Below are 17,309 nucleotides of genomic sequence, written 5' to 3' on the forward strand. Positions count from 1 at the left end.
CTTTTTTTGTCAGAATGCACTTTTCTGGCACTTCTGGTCATCTGATATGGGAAACCATCAGCAATGTGCAATTTGTCAAAATCTTTTATATGTTGTATAACCTTGCATGTTCCTCCCCAAGGCAAGCAGTCATTACTGTCAAAGAGAGTCAAGTCTGCTAAACATGTGGCAAGTGCCTCAGCAGCCCCATTGAGATCAACAGATTTCTTTTTTATTGTATCATTCAAGACCGTGTGTTAGAAATTGAACGTGAATACTCATTAACTTTAGACACCTGATTTGAGGTTTGTATATCATGAATGAAAGATAATTTGGTAAATATCTTGGACAAATTATGTTTTAACTTATTTCATAAACATTGCAGCAAAAAAGAAAGAAGAAAACTGAGAGAAGAAGCTGAAAAGCTACCAGACGTATCAGCAGAAATCTATTATGAAGTTAATGCAAACTTGAAAGAAATGTTTGGTTCTGAGGCCGAAGGAAAAGAAGTAGAATGGGACGTGAAAGATAATAGTCAGGTTCAAGATCAACCTGTTGAGTCTACTGAGACTCGGGCATTCCAGCACACTGTTGATTGTATGTCTCATAGTAATCCAAAAGAAGATTCGGCTGGTTTTACATTTTCATTCTTTGAGGCTGCAACTTGTAACAGCCAAAAACCAGGTAAAGTTGTTTCTTATGACTACTGTTGGAACAACAGACTAGAAATGTTTGCATTTATTTTGCACTGATAATATTGTTTTGAACATATTTGCTAATCGCTTACAAGGTTAGGAATATCTTGCATTTGATAGCAAATTTCAGCTTTGAGGGACCCAAGATATATTCGTCAGTTAGAATTCCAATAAAACTCCTTCTGGTCAGGCACAAAAATCAGTCTTAGTTGTCAACTCTGAAGCTGTGATAGTACTTTTCAATTTTTTGTCCGACTCCAGAGACTTTCTTTCCGATATATCTTTGCCATTAAAATTTAGCAGTCATGCTCAGCCATTGTTATGAATTATAAATCATTTAGGCTCCAATACTGAACGTGGGATGTACCATTTATCATGTCTTCTCAAACTGAAAATGATCCCATTTCTCTTTCTCCTTTTCTACACTCTGTCTTCTACCAGCTCACCAATCAACTCTCCATGCCAATATTCTGTCCTATACACCGGAAACTCGTATTTTGCATGATAACTTTTGATATGGCACCTTGTCAAATGCCTTCTGGAAAATTTATGTACAATACATCCACATGTTTCCCTTTATCCACATTGATTCTTTAGTTCCTCAAAGAACGCCAGTAAATTTGTCAAACGTGATTTCTGTTTCACAAAACCATGTTGTCTGTGCCTGATTTGCCTAAAGATTTTTTTTAAGTGCCTTGCTATAACTTTTATGATAGGTTTCAGCAGTTATCTTATGACAGATGTCAAGTTAACTGGCCTGTAGTTTGCTTCTTTCTGTCTCTGTCCCTTTTTGAATTTATTGGATTTGCTAATTACCATCTTGAAGGGACCTTTCTAGAAGCTCAAGGATTTTAAGGAGGGTAGCAGCAGCTACAAAAATCTACCAAAACCTGTGTAGTTTGGATGAGAAATCAATGCACATTGAACTGAGACCATTTTACTTCCTTTCATTTGGAATATGACACTCCAAAACACTTGAAGCAGACTGGTCAGTGGATAGGAAATAGAAGGTTGGACAGAATATTGAACATCTAACAAAAAGCATCGCCAAGCTGTCTTCAAAAGGAAGAATGCAAAGCAAAATAACACCCAGAATATAAAAGTAAATCATGAATGCTTTCTTTTATTGATGATGTATTAAAGGAAGGTATACCAACCAGTGAATCAGAGGTGTAAAGCTTGAGAAGGTTTGGAGAGTACAATGAAGGAAATTCAAGGAGACGATTCAGAATAGGTATGTTAGTAAGGAATATATATTCTACGACTATCAGACTATGGATTGAATATTATTATTTATGAATTCATGCTGTTGATACGTGCATGAATTTTGATGACAGTGATTATATGAAAGCACCTTTAATCTCAAAGAAAACTTCGCACAAAAATCCTGTGACCTCGGTGGCACAGGTTTTCCCGTGACAAAATAATTTTCATCCCTCCTTCAGCTTAAGGAGATGGTCAGACATTCAGCAACATAAGTCATAAAGAAGATAAGCAGCCAAGACTATTTAAGAATTCTCTCAGAGCAAATATGGAAGCAGAAAGCAGTGCTTATCTTTTACTTAATCATGAAGCAAAATAATGATCATGCTCTTATCGCAGGTTTAATGAAGAAGCTGAAATTTGAAAATGTTTTATATTATTTTTCAAATTCAGCGTAGTAATGAGATTTGACAATCTACAAATATGAATTAAGTTCTCCAGAGCCAAAGAGCTGGCTCAGTAATAATTATGGTGCTTCCAAGCATTTTTAGAACAAGACTAGTGTAAAGTTAAAGTTCATGATTATTGAAGTGATTTCGAAAGATTTTCTTCCAGTAGGACTTCAATGGCACACACTGGAGGGGCTAGAAATCAGCAATAATATCAACTGATTTTCCAAGTTTAATTGCCTGCATAATGATGCAAAAAGGTTTTCTTCAGTTTAATAGTTGTTATGATTGTAAAAACTGACATTGTCATTACAACTGCGAAGTCTGCACTGTTGAAAATAATTTCTGTCATTTGAAACACTAACATGTTTGTATCACAGCATTACAAAATTGCTACGATGGAGAACAATGCTTTCCAGCCCATTGTTTCAGCACCAATTTTTGAGCATTTTAACTTTGTGCCAATCACTTGTCTATGCTCTGTGACCCTGCACATTGGATCATCATAATCTCCCTTTGTACTGTGTGCCCCTGTTTATTAAGCTTAGAGTACTGTATGCTTTATTAACAGCACTCTCAACCTCTCCTGCTACATTTAATGACTAATGTATATATACACCCAGGTTTCTCTGCTCCTGCATACCCTTTAGAGTATTAACCTTGGTTTTATCTCTACATTCTTTGAACGCCACATACTCCTTCACATTGAACTTCGTCTGCCAGCTATCAGCCCACTCCACCAAGTATTAATGTTCTTTTGAAGTTCCATTTTGTCTTCCTCACAGTTTCCACTTCTCCCAAGTTTTGTGTTTCTTGCAAACTTTGCAATTATCTATTATGTACCAAGATCAACGTCATTTATATATATGTACATATCAGAATACCAGAAGCCCTAGAGACATTAGAAGGTGCAAGGGGTTAGTTGAAAAAGCTTTAGGAAAGTTGAAGAGGGGGTTTGAAATGGTATATGGAATACCTGCCTTTAGAGCGAAGAATAACACAGCACAGGTATTGGTCTCCAAGCCTGTGCCGGCACATTTGCCCTTCCATATTAAAACCATCTTCACTTACAGGATCCGTATCCCTCTAATCCCTTCCTATTCATGTATTCACTCAGGTGCTTCTTGAATGTTGCTGCTGATTCTGCTTCTGGCAACGTGTTCTGGGCGCTCACCACCTTTTGTGTGAAAAACGTGCCTTCCACAACTCTTTTAAACATACCCCCCAACTCAGACCTGAACCTGTGATCCCTAATAATTGACCCCTCCACCTCGGAAAAAGCCTCATACTTTCTACTCTCTCCATGCCATTCACAATCTTATAAACTTGCATCAGGTCACCCCTCAACCTCCTGCATTCAAACCCAATCTATCCAATCTTTTCTTCATAGCTAAAGTCCCCCACACCACACAGCATCCTGGTAAACCTTTGCTGTACCCTCTCCAAAGCATCCACATTCTTCTAATAATGTGGTGATCAGAACTGTACACAATATTCCAAGTGTGGTCTAACTGAAGTTCTATAAAGCTGCAGCACAACTTGCCTATCTTTACACTCAATGCCCCTTCCAACGAAGGTAAGCATGTCATAGGTAACAAGGTATAGAGCTGGATGAACACAGCAGGCCAAGCAGCATCAGAGGAGCAGGAAAAGTGTCATTGGTCTTTTTTTACTACTATATCTACCTGTGCGGCTACCTTCAGTGATCTGTGGACCAGCACAGCCAGATCTTTCTGTATATCAATACTCCTAAGGGTTCTGCCATTCACCATATAATTCCCATTTGTACTTAACCTTTCAAAATAAATCACCTCACATCTGGCCAGATTTAACTGAATCTGCCATTTTCTGCCCATGCGTCTAACACATCTGTATTCTGCTGCATCCTCTGACAATCCTCCTTATGTCCATTAGTTCTCTAATCTTTGTGTCGTCTGCAAACAGAGTAATTGGGCCAGGTACATTTTCCTCCAAATCATTTATGTAGATCATGAACAGCAGATGATCCCTGTAGAACACCAGTAGTCACACCCCTCCATTCCAAAAAGCATCCTTCCACCATTACTCTCTGTATCCTATGACTAAGCCAGTTCTGTATCCATCTTGCCAACTCAACCTGATACCAGTGACTTCACTTTTGCACTAATCTGCCTTGAGGGACCTTGTCGAAGGCTTTACTGAAGTCCATGTAGACAATATCAACCGCTTTTCCCTCATCAATCATGTTCGACACCTCCTCAAATAAATCTTGATCAAGTTACTGAAGCACAACTTCCTCTGCACAAAACCATGCCATCTATCACTAATCAGTCCATTTGCTTCTAAATACTTACAGACCTTGTCCCTCAGAATCCTTTTCCAATAATTTCCCTCTCACTAACATGAGGCTCACGAGCCTGTAATTTCATGGATTATCCCTGTTACCCTCTTTTAACAATGCGACAACATTAGCTATTCTTCAGTTCTGTGGGACTTCACCTGTGACCAAAGAGGATGCAGAGATGCCTATCATTGCTCCATCAATTTGTTCTCTTGCCTCCTCCATATTCTGAGATAGATCCCATCAGGACCTGGGGACTTGTATACCTTCATGCTTTTTAAAATGTGCAACATCTCTTACTTTTTCATTGCAACTTGGCTTAGAAATGTGATACTCCCTTCACTGAGATCATCCTCCACCAGTTCCTTCTCCCTGGTTTAAGATCTCACATAGCTCTTCTGACTCCACGTGTACATTCCATCCTTTGTACTTGCGTGGGCCAACCCTTTCTCTGAAACCCTTTTGCTTTTTATTTATGTATAAAAAGCCTTGGGATTCTCCTTAATCCTGTTTTGCTAACAGCTTTTCATGACCTGTTTTAGCCCTTCTAATTCCTTGCTTAAGCTCTTTCCTATTTTACTAATATACTTCAAGGACTTTGTTAGTTCCCATCCTCCGAGACCTTAGATATGCTTCCTTTTTCTTTTTGTCCATGGTTATAACATCCTTAGTCATCCAAGGTCCAAGTAACTTTCCACACCTATCCTTCATTCTTGCATGAATGTGCTGCTCCTGAATTCTTGTCAACTGTTGTTTGAAATAGTCCCACACGTCCAATGTGGATTTATTCTCAAACAGCTGCCTCCAATCACCACCCTGCAATTCCTGCCTAATGTTGTTATAGTTCGCTTTCCCCCAATTTAACACCTTAACCCACAGACTGCTGTTATCCCTATCCATGAATAACGTAAAACTCACCGGTATTATGGTCACTACTCCTGAAATTCCCCGACTGAAAATTTCACTCACCTAGTCAGGTTTATTTCCTAAAACCAGGCCCAATGTAACCTCTTCCCTGGTTGGAGTTATTACATACTGTGTCAAGAAGCCCTCCTGAATGGTCCTGACAAATGCTGCTCCATCCAAGGCTTGAGCAGGAAGTGAGTCTCGGTCAATACGAGGGAAGTTAAAATCACCCGTCGCAACAACCCTGTTGTTTTTTACATCTTTGCAAAATCTGTCCACAAATTCTCTCCGCTATTTGCTTTTGGGAGACATGTAACGTAACCCCAGCAATGTTATTTCACTTTTCCTATTCCTGAATTCTACCCGTACTGCATCATTGCATGAGTTCTCTGATCTATCCTCCCTCAGTACAGCTGGGAGATACTCCTTTATCGGTAATGCAATGCCCCCACCCTTTTTACTTTCCTTTCTATCACACCTGAAATATCTAAATCCTGGGACATTCAGGTGCAAATCCTGTCCCTCTTTCAGACAAGTCTCCATAATTGCAATAATGTCACAGTTCCACTAACCAAAGCTCTGAGTTCATCCACCTTGCTAATTATACGTCTTGCATTGAAATACATTCAATTCAGACCACCTCCCCTGCTCTTCTTAACAGCACTTTCTCACCTGTTCTTAGTCATGTTTGCCCTCCTTTCTACCTCTCCCTCCATTTCTGCATCCCCTGCCCTATTTCTTCCCCCTGCCACACTAACTTAAACCTTTCCCAACTTTGTTAGTTGAGACAGCAGAGAATACAAGCAGGGAAGTTATGATGGAGCAGTTTAAGGTATTGTCTAGGCCACAGCTGGTGTTCAGTTCTGGTCACTACATTGTAGGAAACTTGTGATTGCAGGAGAGAGTGTGCAGAGGAGATTCACTAGGATGATGTTTGGTCTGAAGCATTTTAGCTATGCGAGAGCTGAGATGGGTTGTTACCTGCACAGCAGAAAATGCTGAGGTGGACCTGATTTGAGGTGTACAAAATTATGAGGAGCTGAGATAGAATAGACAGAAAGAAACCTTTCTCCCTAGGGGAGGGATCAGTAACTAGGGGGCATAAGATTTAACTTAAAGTGCTAGTTGGTTTAGAGGAGATTTTTTTTTCCACCCAGAGAGTGGTGAAGTGACAAGAACTATCATAGCCTTCTATACTTTTGAAACGCCACGGGCTAAGTGCTGGAAAATGGAACAAGAATCGACAGTTGCTTGATGACTAATGCAGGGTCCCTTTTCATGAGGTAATACTTTGACTCTATAATGCAAAAAGCAAGGGCTCCAATACCAACCCCTGGAACGTTACTGCAAATCTTCCTACAACCTGAAAAATACTCATTAACCATTACTCTGTTTCTACACCTGCGAATTTGGCAACCACATTGTTACTTTACCTTTTACTCCATTTGTTTTGTCTACAATACTCATCACCAGTCTGTTGCATGGCACCTTTCATATGCCTTTTGAAAGTTGTAAGTACCATATCAACAGTCATCCCCTCATCATGCTTCACTCTTAATTCTTCAAAACCTCCAACAAGTGAGTTTATATGCAATTTCTTTAAACAAAATCATTCTGACTCTTTCAAATCAATCTACATGCTTCCATATGACTATCAAATCTAGCTCAAATAATTGTTTCAAGAAGCTTCCCCACCACTGAAATTAATCTGACTGGCCAGTGATTACTTAGCTGGCCTTTAGAACCTTTTTCTTGGGACAGGGACATAATGGTGTACAATTTTCCAAACCTCCCTGGATATAAGGAAGCTTGAAGGATGATTGTCAGTGCCTTGGCAGTTTCTACTCTCATTTCCTTCGACATCCTTGGATGCATCTTAACCAGTCCTGGTGTCTTATCAACTTGAAATACCAATAGTTTATCCATTACCAACTCTGCATCAATTTTAAACTCTCCTTCCTTTTGCCATGGTCTCCTTTGTAGGAAAGGCAGATGCAAAGTATTTGAAATCACAGCCTTGCCTCTTGATGCCTGAAGTGTTAATCTTCCTTCTGTTTTTTTTTTGGCCCCCATTCCTCTCAACTGTCCTCCTACCAGCCTTTTGCTATGGATATAGAACATAGAACAATATAGCATAGTACAGGTCCTTTGGCCCACGATGTTGTGCCAACGTATTATCCTAATCTAAGATCAAACTAACCTGCATACCCTTCATTTTACTATCACTTATGTGCCTATCCAAGAGCCACTTAAATGTCCCTAATGTATCTGACTCTACTACCATTGCTGACAATGCATTCCATGCATCCACCACTCGTGTGTGTTTAAAAAAAAAACCTACCTCAAACATCTCCCCTAAACCTTCCCCCAATCACGTTAAAATTATGCCCCCCTCCACACCCCGCATAATAGACATTTCTGCCCTGGGGAGAAGTGTCTGGCTATCCACTCTATCTGTGCTTCTCATCATCTTGTACACCTCTACCAAGTCATCCTGTCATCCTCTCATCCTCCTTGGCTCCAATGTGAAAAGCCTAGCTTCCTCAACCTTGCCTCATAAGGCCTGCCCTCCAGTCCAGGCAGCATCTTCATAAATCTCCTCTGCACCTTCTCTAAAGCTTCCACATCCTTTCTACAGTGAGGCTACCAGAACTGAGCATAGTATTCCAAGTGCCAAGAATTCTGCCATGAACCCTGTATTCTCCTTTCAAATTCGACCTTCCAAAATGAATCACTTCACACTTTTCTGGGTTAATTTTCATCTGCCATTTATTTACCCATCTCTGCATCCTGTCTATGTCCAGTTGCAACCTACAACAGCCCTCCACATTGTCCACAATTCCTTCGTGTCATCAGCCAACTTGCTAACCCACCCTTCCATTTTGTTATCCAAGCCATTTTATAAAGATCACAAAAAGCAGAGGCCCCAGAATGGAGCCCTGCAGAACACCACTGGTTATCGAGCTCCAGGCTGAATACTTTCCATCTACTACCATCCTCTGTCTTCTATTGGACAGCTAATTCTGTATCCAGACAGCCAGATTTCCCTGAATCCTCTGCTTCCTTACTTTCAGAATGAACCTACCATGGGGAACCTTATCAAATGCCTTGCTAAAATCCATGTACACTACATCTACTGCTCTACCTTCATCAATATGTTTTGCCAAATCTGTACATTCAGACATCAAGGAGATATAATCCTTAATATATATACATTCACACAAGGAAGGCCATCAATTTAACTGGGACAAAGTAATAACAGTTGCTGAAGCCAAAAATTGAGACACAGACAGGAATTCCTAGAGGCATGGTTCTCCACCCATACTTCAATCAACAAACATATAGAATTGGACCCCATAAACGAACCTATACAGATCAAAACTGGAAATGACAGTACTCACATAACGGACGGTATAAATTCCAAGCTGAGTAGTATAACATTGCTTCATCAGAGGCACCACTGATGATGTCACCTAGCATGGTGGCAAAACGTCTGAACAAAAACAAGCCTGCTTGGTGAGCAAGTCAACAGCCTCATTTCCTTTTATGTTAGCTACTTGCCTTTTGCTTTCATCATCCATCTGCTGCACATGTTTGCTTTCTTTCCTCCTCTCAACTTTATATATTCAGGTTGGTTCTCAATGTGTTCATTTACATGGCTGTGGAAATAACATTATATCTGGAGAGTCCTCTCTTATTCACATGCCTATGAGCAATTATTTTCACAGTGGCACTAGTTGAGATCTGACGATAGTTAATTGAAAGTAGAATCCCTACAACAAAAAAAAACTGTTTGAGTTCTCCCATTTGTCTTGCCCTGTCCAGGAAAATAGCTGATTTGGGAATTTGCCATAGTACAATAGTGAAAATTCTTACACAAAGTGTAAGAATTATTTTTTGCCGCATAGTGAATATTTTACGTTTGAAAATGGCAATTCTTTCTTTCAATTTTTACTGTTTCAGAACTCTATCAGATTGAATCAAGGAATATGACAGCATTTCCATGGCAAGAAGATCCTCGATTTAAAGACAGCTCCTCTGAAAATGATGATGATGAAGAGAAAGATTTGGAAAATTGTGAAAATAGCACAGAAGAAAAGTAAAGCCAACCTTACGCTATTTAAATTGGAATTTAATTGAATCTTTTGTTGAAACATTTTTACCAATGTAAAACGGAGTACAGTCTGAGACACACAACAATGTTATGTCTGTGATATTAAGGAACGTGTTTAGAGCGAGCTAATTGACATTGAATAACATTTTAGAATTTATCTGAAATTAAACTCGGTATTGAGTTTTAGACCCATCCAACACACAATCTAAGATGGGTTAGAAATTACATGCAAAAAGTACTTTTTAATAATTTGCTTAATCTTGACTTTTACCTGCATCTATCCTACTCACCAAAACCCAGACTTGATTGAAACAATTAAGTTATAGAACCAATGTGATGCATGGATTTTGTCACTAATAATAATGAAAATCTAAATTTTCAAATGAAGCTTCATGAGATACCTTCCTGTGATACATTGGAAATACTGCTGCAGCTTTTATTAAAAAGCATTTAGCATAAATGAAATAGCTTTGCATCTTCGACAACTGTTCTTTTTAATCTGACCAGATTGAACAAATATTGTAACTTCTATGAGAGAGAAAAAACATCAACTTTTACAGTAAATATTAATAAATAAAGCCTGATGATTAACTTTATCATGGACAGCAACAACTGTTATTGTTTTCAACCACTTAAACTAAATACAAGTGAAGACTAGAATCTGAACTCGCACATGTATAGATAATCCAAGTGTACAAGGAGCAGTGCATTTCTTGTAATAGTTGCAAAACAACATTTGACTGTTTGCAAAACAAATTATGTTGTGTTCATCTTTCCAGAATCAACAATATTTGACTCAGTTTTTAATCATGTCTTTGATCATTTTTAAAATTATGTTTTATCATGTCTATCTTGATTAAGGGCTTCTGTTAATGATGTTTTAATTAAAATTAGGAAATCTTATTTAAGTAATGACTTGGCACTGTGAGTACTGTTGATAAAAAGACACTTGCAAGATGAAAGCTTCAACAATGCTCAGCTGGACTTTGTCAAGGATATCAATGTAAAGGGAAACTCCTCTTTAATACTGTATGCAAACCATGTGCTAGTTGGTTGACAGTGCACCTTGGTAGAGGCCCTGCCTCGAGAATGAACCAGTTAGATGACAAGTGACAGTCATTTAAATTCTTGCATACTTCAATGACTTTTATTTTGTACTTTTTGTTTCCAGGGTGGTAACATTTCCTGAGAAGAATGCAAATCTATTTTTCTTCTTCAAAGATGACCAAAGGCTGAAAGGTAAAACAAGTGATATAAAATAGACTATGTTATTGAATTAAGATGCAGTATTGTTTTGGTTTATTTCCTCTTCTATGTCATTGGTATTCTACTGTCGATATTATAAGTAGATTGTGACTCAGTAAATCTCACTTTACTTTGTTGCTGTTAGAAGGCCCAAAGCTATTTTGTCGAACTACAGATCTTGAAGAAGAAAAAAATAACTGGGAAGAAAAGCGAACTCTGCTGATTGAGGTAAATTATTTCATGTATAACTCCTTTTGTACGCATGCCAAACAGCTGACTGACTGAAAATCGATTTGGTGCTTAATTATACTGTTATGGCAATCAAAATCCCATGTGTAAATTTACAAAGTTGTAATAATGTTTAAATGAATTTTGGGTTTGAAAAATGTTGTTAAAAATAGGCAAGTTATTATTAACATTCAATTATTACTGCATTTCAAGCAAGACAGAAATAAGAGTAAGCTGTTAAACCGGTTGAGTTTGAGCAAACCTCAAATCCAGTTTGCAATTCAATTAAACCATGGCTGATCTTTTTCTCAGTTTTATCTTCCTAAATTTAGTCTAACAACCATTTTAATACCATGGCTACACAAAAATGTGTCAGTCTCTTTTTTTGAACTAAATTGCCCCAGCTTCAACATTTTGGTGAGAGTTTAAAAATTCCACCAACCTGTGTGTAGAAAATTGCTTTCTCATGTCCGCCCTGAATGAGTGAGCTCTATTTTCATATCTTCTAATTAACCTGTTCAGAGATATTACTACACTCTGATGCAGGTAGAATTGAAATCTGGGCCTCCTAGCTCAGAGGCAGGGACACTAGCCGCTACCACTGCTGCTTTTTACCCTTGTTTTGAATTCTCCACCAGGGAAAAAATTTCTCTGTCTTTGTCAAAATCTTGGAATTCCCTCCCCAATGTCATTGTGGCTCAACCCACGGCAGGTGGACTTACAGCGGTTCAAGAAGGCAGCTCACCACCAAGGCCAACTAGGGATGGGCAATAAGTACTGGGCAGCCAGCAATGTCCAATCACACAAATGAATTTAAAAATTTTTTAACCATAAACATTTGAACAATTAAAGTTGTGATTATTATATTTAATGAAATAGAATGTTTGTCTTTAAAAGCTTTACCTATAAATTAAACATTTTAAACATAGTAACATTCTGGTGAGCATATGCAGCACTCTCTCTAAGGTCATTGTACCCTTCCAGAAATGCAATGCTGATATCTGAATGTAGATTCCAGGTGGACAATGTTTACTGATACAGCCAACTGCAGGTAACTGTGCAACATGCAATGTGCAGGCACACATTGCCAAACATGACTGTCAAGTAGTCTTTACATGTGACACCATGCACAAATACAGTACCGATGGGAGCAGGGAAGCTCGTGCGATTTTTGAACTGTATGTTCGGTGGTGGGAGAGGGGCTAGAGGGGAATCCCCAAAGTGAGATCTGAAGAGGACCCAGGAACCACCCCCCCACTCCCCATCTCTTGACCACTGCCACCATCATCTGCATCCCTCCTCTCACCACCTGCCACCACATCCCCACAGTATTTATGCACATGCTGTTTAAAGTGGTGTACAGTGTGTATGCGCCAGTGTCAGATAACACGGACTCCCAGATATGGTCTACTCAGGCTCTGATAGCTGTAAACATAAGATACACTCCTTTGCATTGCAGCCCTTTTGAAATAAAGTCACATTCAAAAGCTTTTAAATTATTTTTGTACCCTAGTCACCAGTTTTAAGTGACTGACTGCAGTACTTGAACCCCTAAAAATACCTCTGCTTGGATTTGTCAGTTTGCCATTTAGAAAATACACCGATCTAGTCTTCTAAGGGTCCAAAATGGATGATTCATACTTGTCCACACCAAACTTCATTTAATGTTTTTAATGTAAAACTTTCTGTTCCCATTTACCCTTTCTTAACATGTGCCGAACTTAATGTTGTCACCCAACATATGAGATCAGAGTGTTAGAAGTCATGTTCAGCAACATTCACAAGTCCTCAATACTGAAGCAATCCACGTTTAAATGAATCATAAATGCAGTGTGACCTGGACAGTATCCAGCTTTGGGCTGACAATTTGCAAGTAAGATTTGTGACACAAGTGCCAAGCAGTGGCCAACAAGGGAAGATCTCACCATCATTCCTCGGCACTCAGTAACATTACCATCGCTGAATCCCCCATTATCAACATCCTGAACTACCACTCACCAGGAACTGAACTGAGCTAGCTCTATAAATACTGTGATAACACGGTGTAGAGCTGGATGAGCAAACAGGCTAAGCTGCATTGGAGGAGCAGGAAGTCTGATGCCTTGGGCCACTGTATAAATACTGTGGCTGTCAGAGCAGGTGCGAGTCTAGGAAAATTGCAGAGAGGGACTCACCTCCTGACTCCACAAAGTCTGTCTACCATCTCCAAGGCACACATCAAGGAGAGTGCTAGTATACTCCCCAACAACACTCGAAACTTAACAACTTGACACCGTCTAGGACAAAGCAACCTGCTTGATTGGCACCACAGCCACAAACTTTCAAACATCTACCACCAATGCCCAGTGGCAGCAGTATGTTCTATGTCTGCTTCCTCAAATATTTCCTCGTGTACACATCTCATTCAGAATACTGCATACAATTCTGGTCACCCTTGAGAGTGTGCACAAACAATTCACAAGGATGTTGCCGAGTCTGGAGGGTTTGAGTTAACAGAGAAGCTGAATAGGCTGGAGCTTTTCTCCTTGGACTGTCGAAGGTTGAGGGAGTGATCTAATTGAGGTTTACAAAATCTGAGAGGCATGAATAGGGTAAAAGTCAAGGTCTTTTTCCCAGAGGGGGGACTCCAAAACTGGAGAGTGTAGATTTAAGGTGAAAAGGGAAAGATTTAAAAAGGACTTGAAGGGTAACTTTTTCAATGCAGAGGGTGGTGCGTGTATGGAATGAGCTGCCAGAGGAAGTGTGGAGGTGGGTATAAATATAACATTTAAAGGGACCTGGATGGCTATATAAACAGGAAAGGTTCAGAGGAATAGGGCTAAATTCTGGTGAATGTGACTTGATCAGATTGGGATATTTGGTTGACATGGACAAGTGGAATCGAAGGGTCTGTTTCCATGCTGTATGACTCTGACTCTGTTGGCTTTTAAACATGGAATGTAATTGCTTATTCCAAGGCCTGTAATTCATGCTGTATTGAAATCCCGCTCAATCTGATTATTCAGTATTTGACAGATTTAGGACCATGAACTCTTCAATCAGCTGCATGGTGGAGCATGTGATTGTCTCACTTGGATTCTTATTCATTTTCAAGCTTCGATATTTGTGTGTATAACCTGAGGAGTAGCTTAAAATAAATATAATGCACTCGCATATTATTTTAATAACCTTAGATTGGTCTTCCAACATGACCTCACATCCCCTTCAAAACCCCCAATCCCATTCGAGCAGAATAACTCTTGAATACGCTCCATAGAGATAGTAGGCTCTGTCGATGCTGGAGAACCTGAGATAACACAGTGTGAGATAATAAAATGTGAGGCTGGATGAACACAGCAGACCAAGCAGCATCTCAGGAGCACAAAAGCTGACGTTTCGGGCCTAGACCCTTCTTCAGAGAAGGGGATGGGGAGAGGGAACTGGAATGAATAGGGAAAGAGGGGGAGGCGGACCGAAGATGGAGAGTAAAGAAGATAGGTGGAGAGAGTGTAGGTGGGGAGGTAGGGAGGGGATAGGTCAGTCCAGGGAAGACGGACAGGTCAAGGAGGTGGGATGAGGTTAGTAGGTAGCTGGGGGTGCGGCTTGAGGTGGGAGGAAGGGATGAGTGAGAGGAAGAACAGGTTAGGGAGGCAGAGACAGGTTGGACTGGTTTTGGGATGCAGTTGGTGGGGGGGGGGGAGACCTGGGCTGGTTGTGTGGTGCAGTGGGGGGAGGGGACGAACTGGGCTGGTTTAGGGATGCAGTAGGGGAAGGGGAGATTTTGAAACTGGTGAAGTCCACATTGATACCATATGGCTGCAGCGTTCCCAGGCGGAATATGAGTTGCTGTTCCTGCAACCTTCGGGTGGCATCATTGTGGCACTGCAGGAGGCCCATGATGGACATGTCATCTAGAGAATGGGAGGGGGAGTGGAAATGGTTTGCGACTGGGAGGTGCAGTTGTTTGTTGTGAACTGAGCAAAGTTGTTCCTCAAAGCAGTCCCCAAGCCTCCGCTTAATTTCCCCGATGTAGAGAAGGCCACAGCAGGAACAGTGGATACAGTATATCACGTTAGCAGATGTGCAGGTGAACATTTGTTTGATTTGGAAAATCTTCTTAGGGCCTGGGGGGGGGGAGGTATAAGGGCAGGTGTAGCACTTGCTTCAGTTGCAGGGAAAGGTGGTGGGGCTGGAGGGGAGTGTGGAGCGGGCAAGGGAGCAGCAGAGAGAGTGGTCCCTCCGGAAAACAGATAGGGGTGTGAAGGGAAAAATATCTTTGGCAGTTGAGTCGGATTGCAGATGGCGGAAATGTCGGAGGATGATGCGTTGGATGTCCGCAGCAAAGAGCTACACCTCCCAGTCGCGAACCATTTCAACACCTGCTCCTCCTCTTCCCCCTCCCCCCACCCAACTCCTCGGACGACATGTCCATCCTGGGCTTCCTGCTTTGCCACGATGATGCCACCCGAAAGATGTAGGAACAGCATCTCTTATTTCGCTTGGGAACCCTGCAACCCCAGGGAATCAATGTGGACTCGAAAAGCTTCAAAATCTCTCCTCCCCTGACCACATCCCAAAGCCAGCCCAGCTAGTCCCCGCCTCCCTAATTATTCCTCCTACCTCAAGCCCCACCCCCGTCTCCTACCCACTATCCTCATCCTCATCCTGCCTCCTTAACCTGGACCATGCTGTAATTCATGCTGGATTGAAATCCTGCTAAATCTGATTATTCAGTATTCATCCTCCCTGGACCAACCTAGCCCCTCCCTAACTCCCCACCTACTCTAACCCCGCCTCTTTTTACCTGTCTGTCTACTCTCTCACCCTATCTTCTCCTTTATCCATCTTCTATTCGCCTCCCCCTCTCCCCATTTATTTCAGAGTCCCCTTCCCCTCGCCCATTTCTGCAGAAGGATCTCGACCCGAAACGTCAAACTTTCCTGCTCCTCTGCTGCTTGGCCTGTTGTGTTCATCCAGCTTCACACCATGTTATCGCTTGAATAAATTCCATAATGGCGTCTTGAAGGAAAGTGAATAGATATTTGATTTTCTTCTTAATGTAGAAGAAAGAGGTCAATTTCAGAGAGCCAACAAAGATGCAGTTAATACTGTATGATTGTAAGCCCAACCTTGATTAGAGACAGTGTCTCTTCGAATGATTTATGTCATTCGTATGTAGACCTAAATGAAGAAGTTCTTCCCCACATGGCGGGAAAGATCAGCTCGTTACTGTTGTACATTTCCGAGTTGTAGACCGGGATGAAAAAGGAATAAAAATAGATCTCTTCTCTGAAATCTAGCACTTCAAATAATATTTTCAAAGGTATTGCATCTTTTATCTTCTTTTTGTTTTAGGAGTACCGAAAGAAGCACAGAGAAGCAAAAAGGAAAATAAAGGCCAAGCAGTAGATCTGTATTCGGTTGACGAATTCCTGTTCAGGAGCAAAATGCTATCAATTCAGGCAAAACTAATTTTCGAAATGAATGTCAGAATATTTGTGTTTGCCCATTTTGGAAGGCTGTATTATTATTGTAGCTCTTAAAATCGTTACCCATTCTACTTGCCATAAGTTGGTGAGACACAACAGATTTACATTTTATCATGTTGTGATACTTCTCAAAAGGCAATTATCTTAATTGAAATGACTGAGCAGTTTGAGGCGAGACAAACTTCTTCCACACAAGGTGGGAAAGATCAGCTTGTTACTCTTGTACATTTCGGGGTTGTAGACCGGGATTACAAAGGAATAAAAATAGATCTCTTCTCCATAACTTCATACAATTGGTGTAGGAAGGGAAAACTGCTGAAAAAATATTGAAAATTACAGATATTCTGATGGAAAAGGAGTTAAAGCTCGTCATTTTTGAATGACGATGCACTTCATTTTTGTAAAACAGGAAATAAAGTTATTTTGTCTAATATGTTGACGCAGTCTTGATTACAGTCTTGAGTGAATCTGTTTACTTTAGAAAAGCTTTTCATTTGACTTCCCAAACCTCGAATATATATACGAGAAAAGTGGAAACTTTCTCTAATAGCATTATTCTCCAGGAGGTGAAAACAATAAACGCCAGAGAAGTTTAGCATACCTGGCACAACCTACTTCAAACCATTATACTGAACTTGAAACATTGCGTCTTGTTTCTGATTGCACAGTTAATGAGTTGCTGCTGCATTTTGTTTTATTTCA

At 40.4% G+C, this 17,309-nt stretch overlaps 1 protein-coding gene across 1 annotated transcript in view; it reads left to right on the plus strand.

Annotated features, from left to right (window-relative positions):
- The window catches only part of nol8 (nucleolar protein 8), a 43,059-nt gene extending 26,019 nt beyond the window's left edge, over positions 1–17,040 (plus strand). The window contains exons 13-17 of the mRNA XM_048547627.1: positions 365–663; positions 9,516–9,651; positions 10,838–10,905; positions 11,057–11,139; positions 16,474–17,040. Coding sequence (XP_048403584.1) covers positions 365–663; positions 9,516–9,651; positions 10,838–10,905; positions 11,057–11,139; positions 16,474–16,527 — 640 coding nt within the window. The 3' untranslated portion in view covers positions 16,528–17,040. The remainder of the gene's footprint in view (positions 1–364; positions 664–9,515; positions 9,652–10,837; positions 10,906–11,056; positions 11,140–16,473) is intronic.
- The last annotated feature ends 269 nt before the right edge of the window (positions 17,041–17,309 follow it).

Source organism: Stegostoma tigrinum, chromosome 11, assembly GCF_030684315.1.
Source record: "Stegostoma tigrinum isolate sSteTig4 chromosome 11, sSteTig4.hap1, whole genome shotgun sequence".
Taxonomy (NCBI): Eukaryota; Metazoa; Chordata; class Chondrichthyes; order Orectolobiformes; family Stegostomatidae; genus Stegostoma; species Stegostoma tigrinum.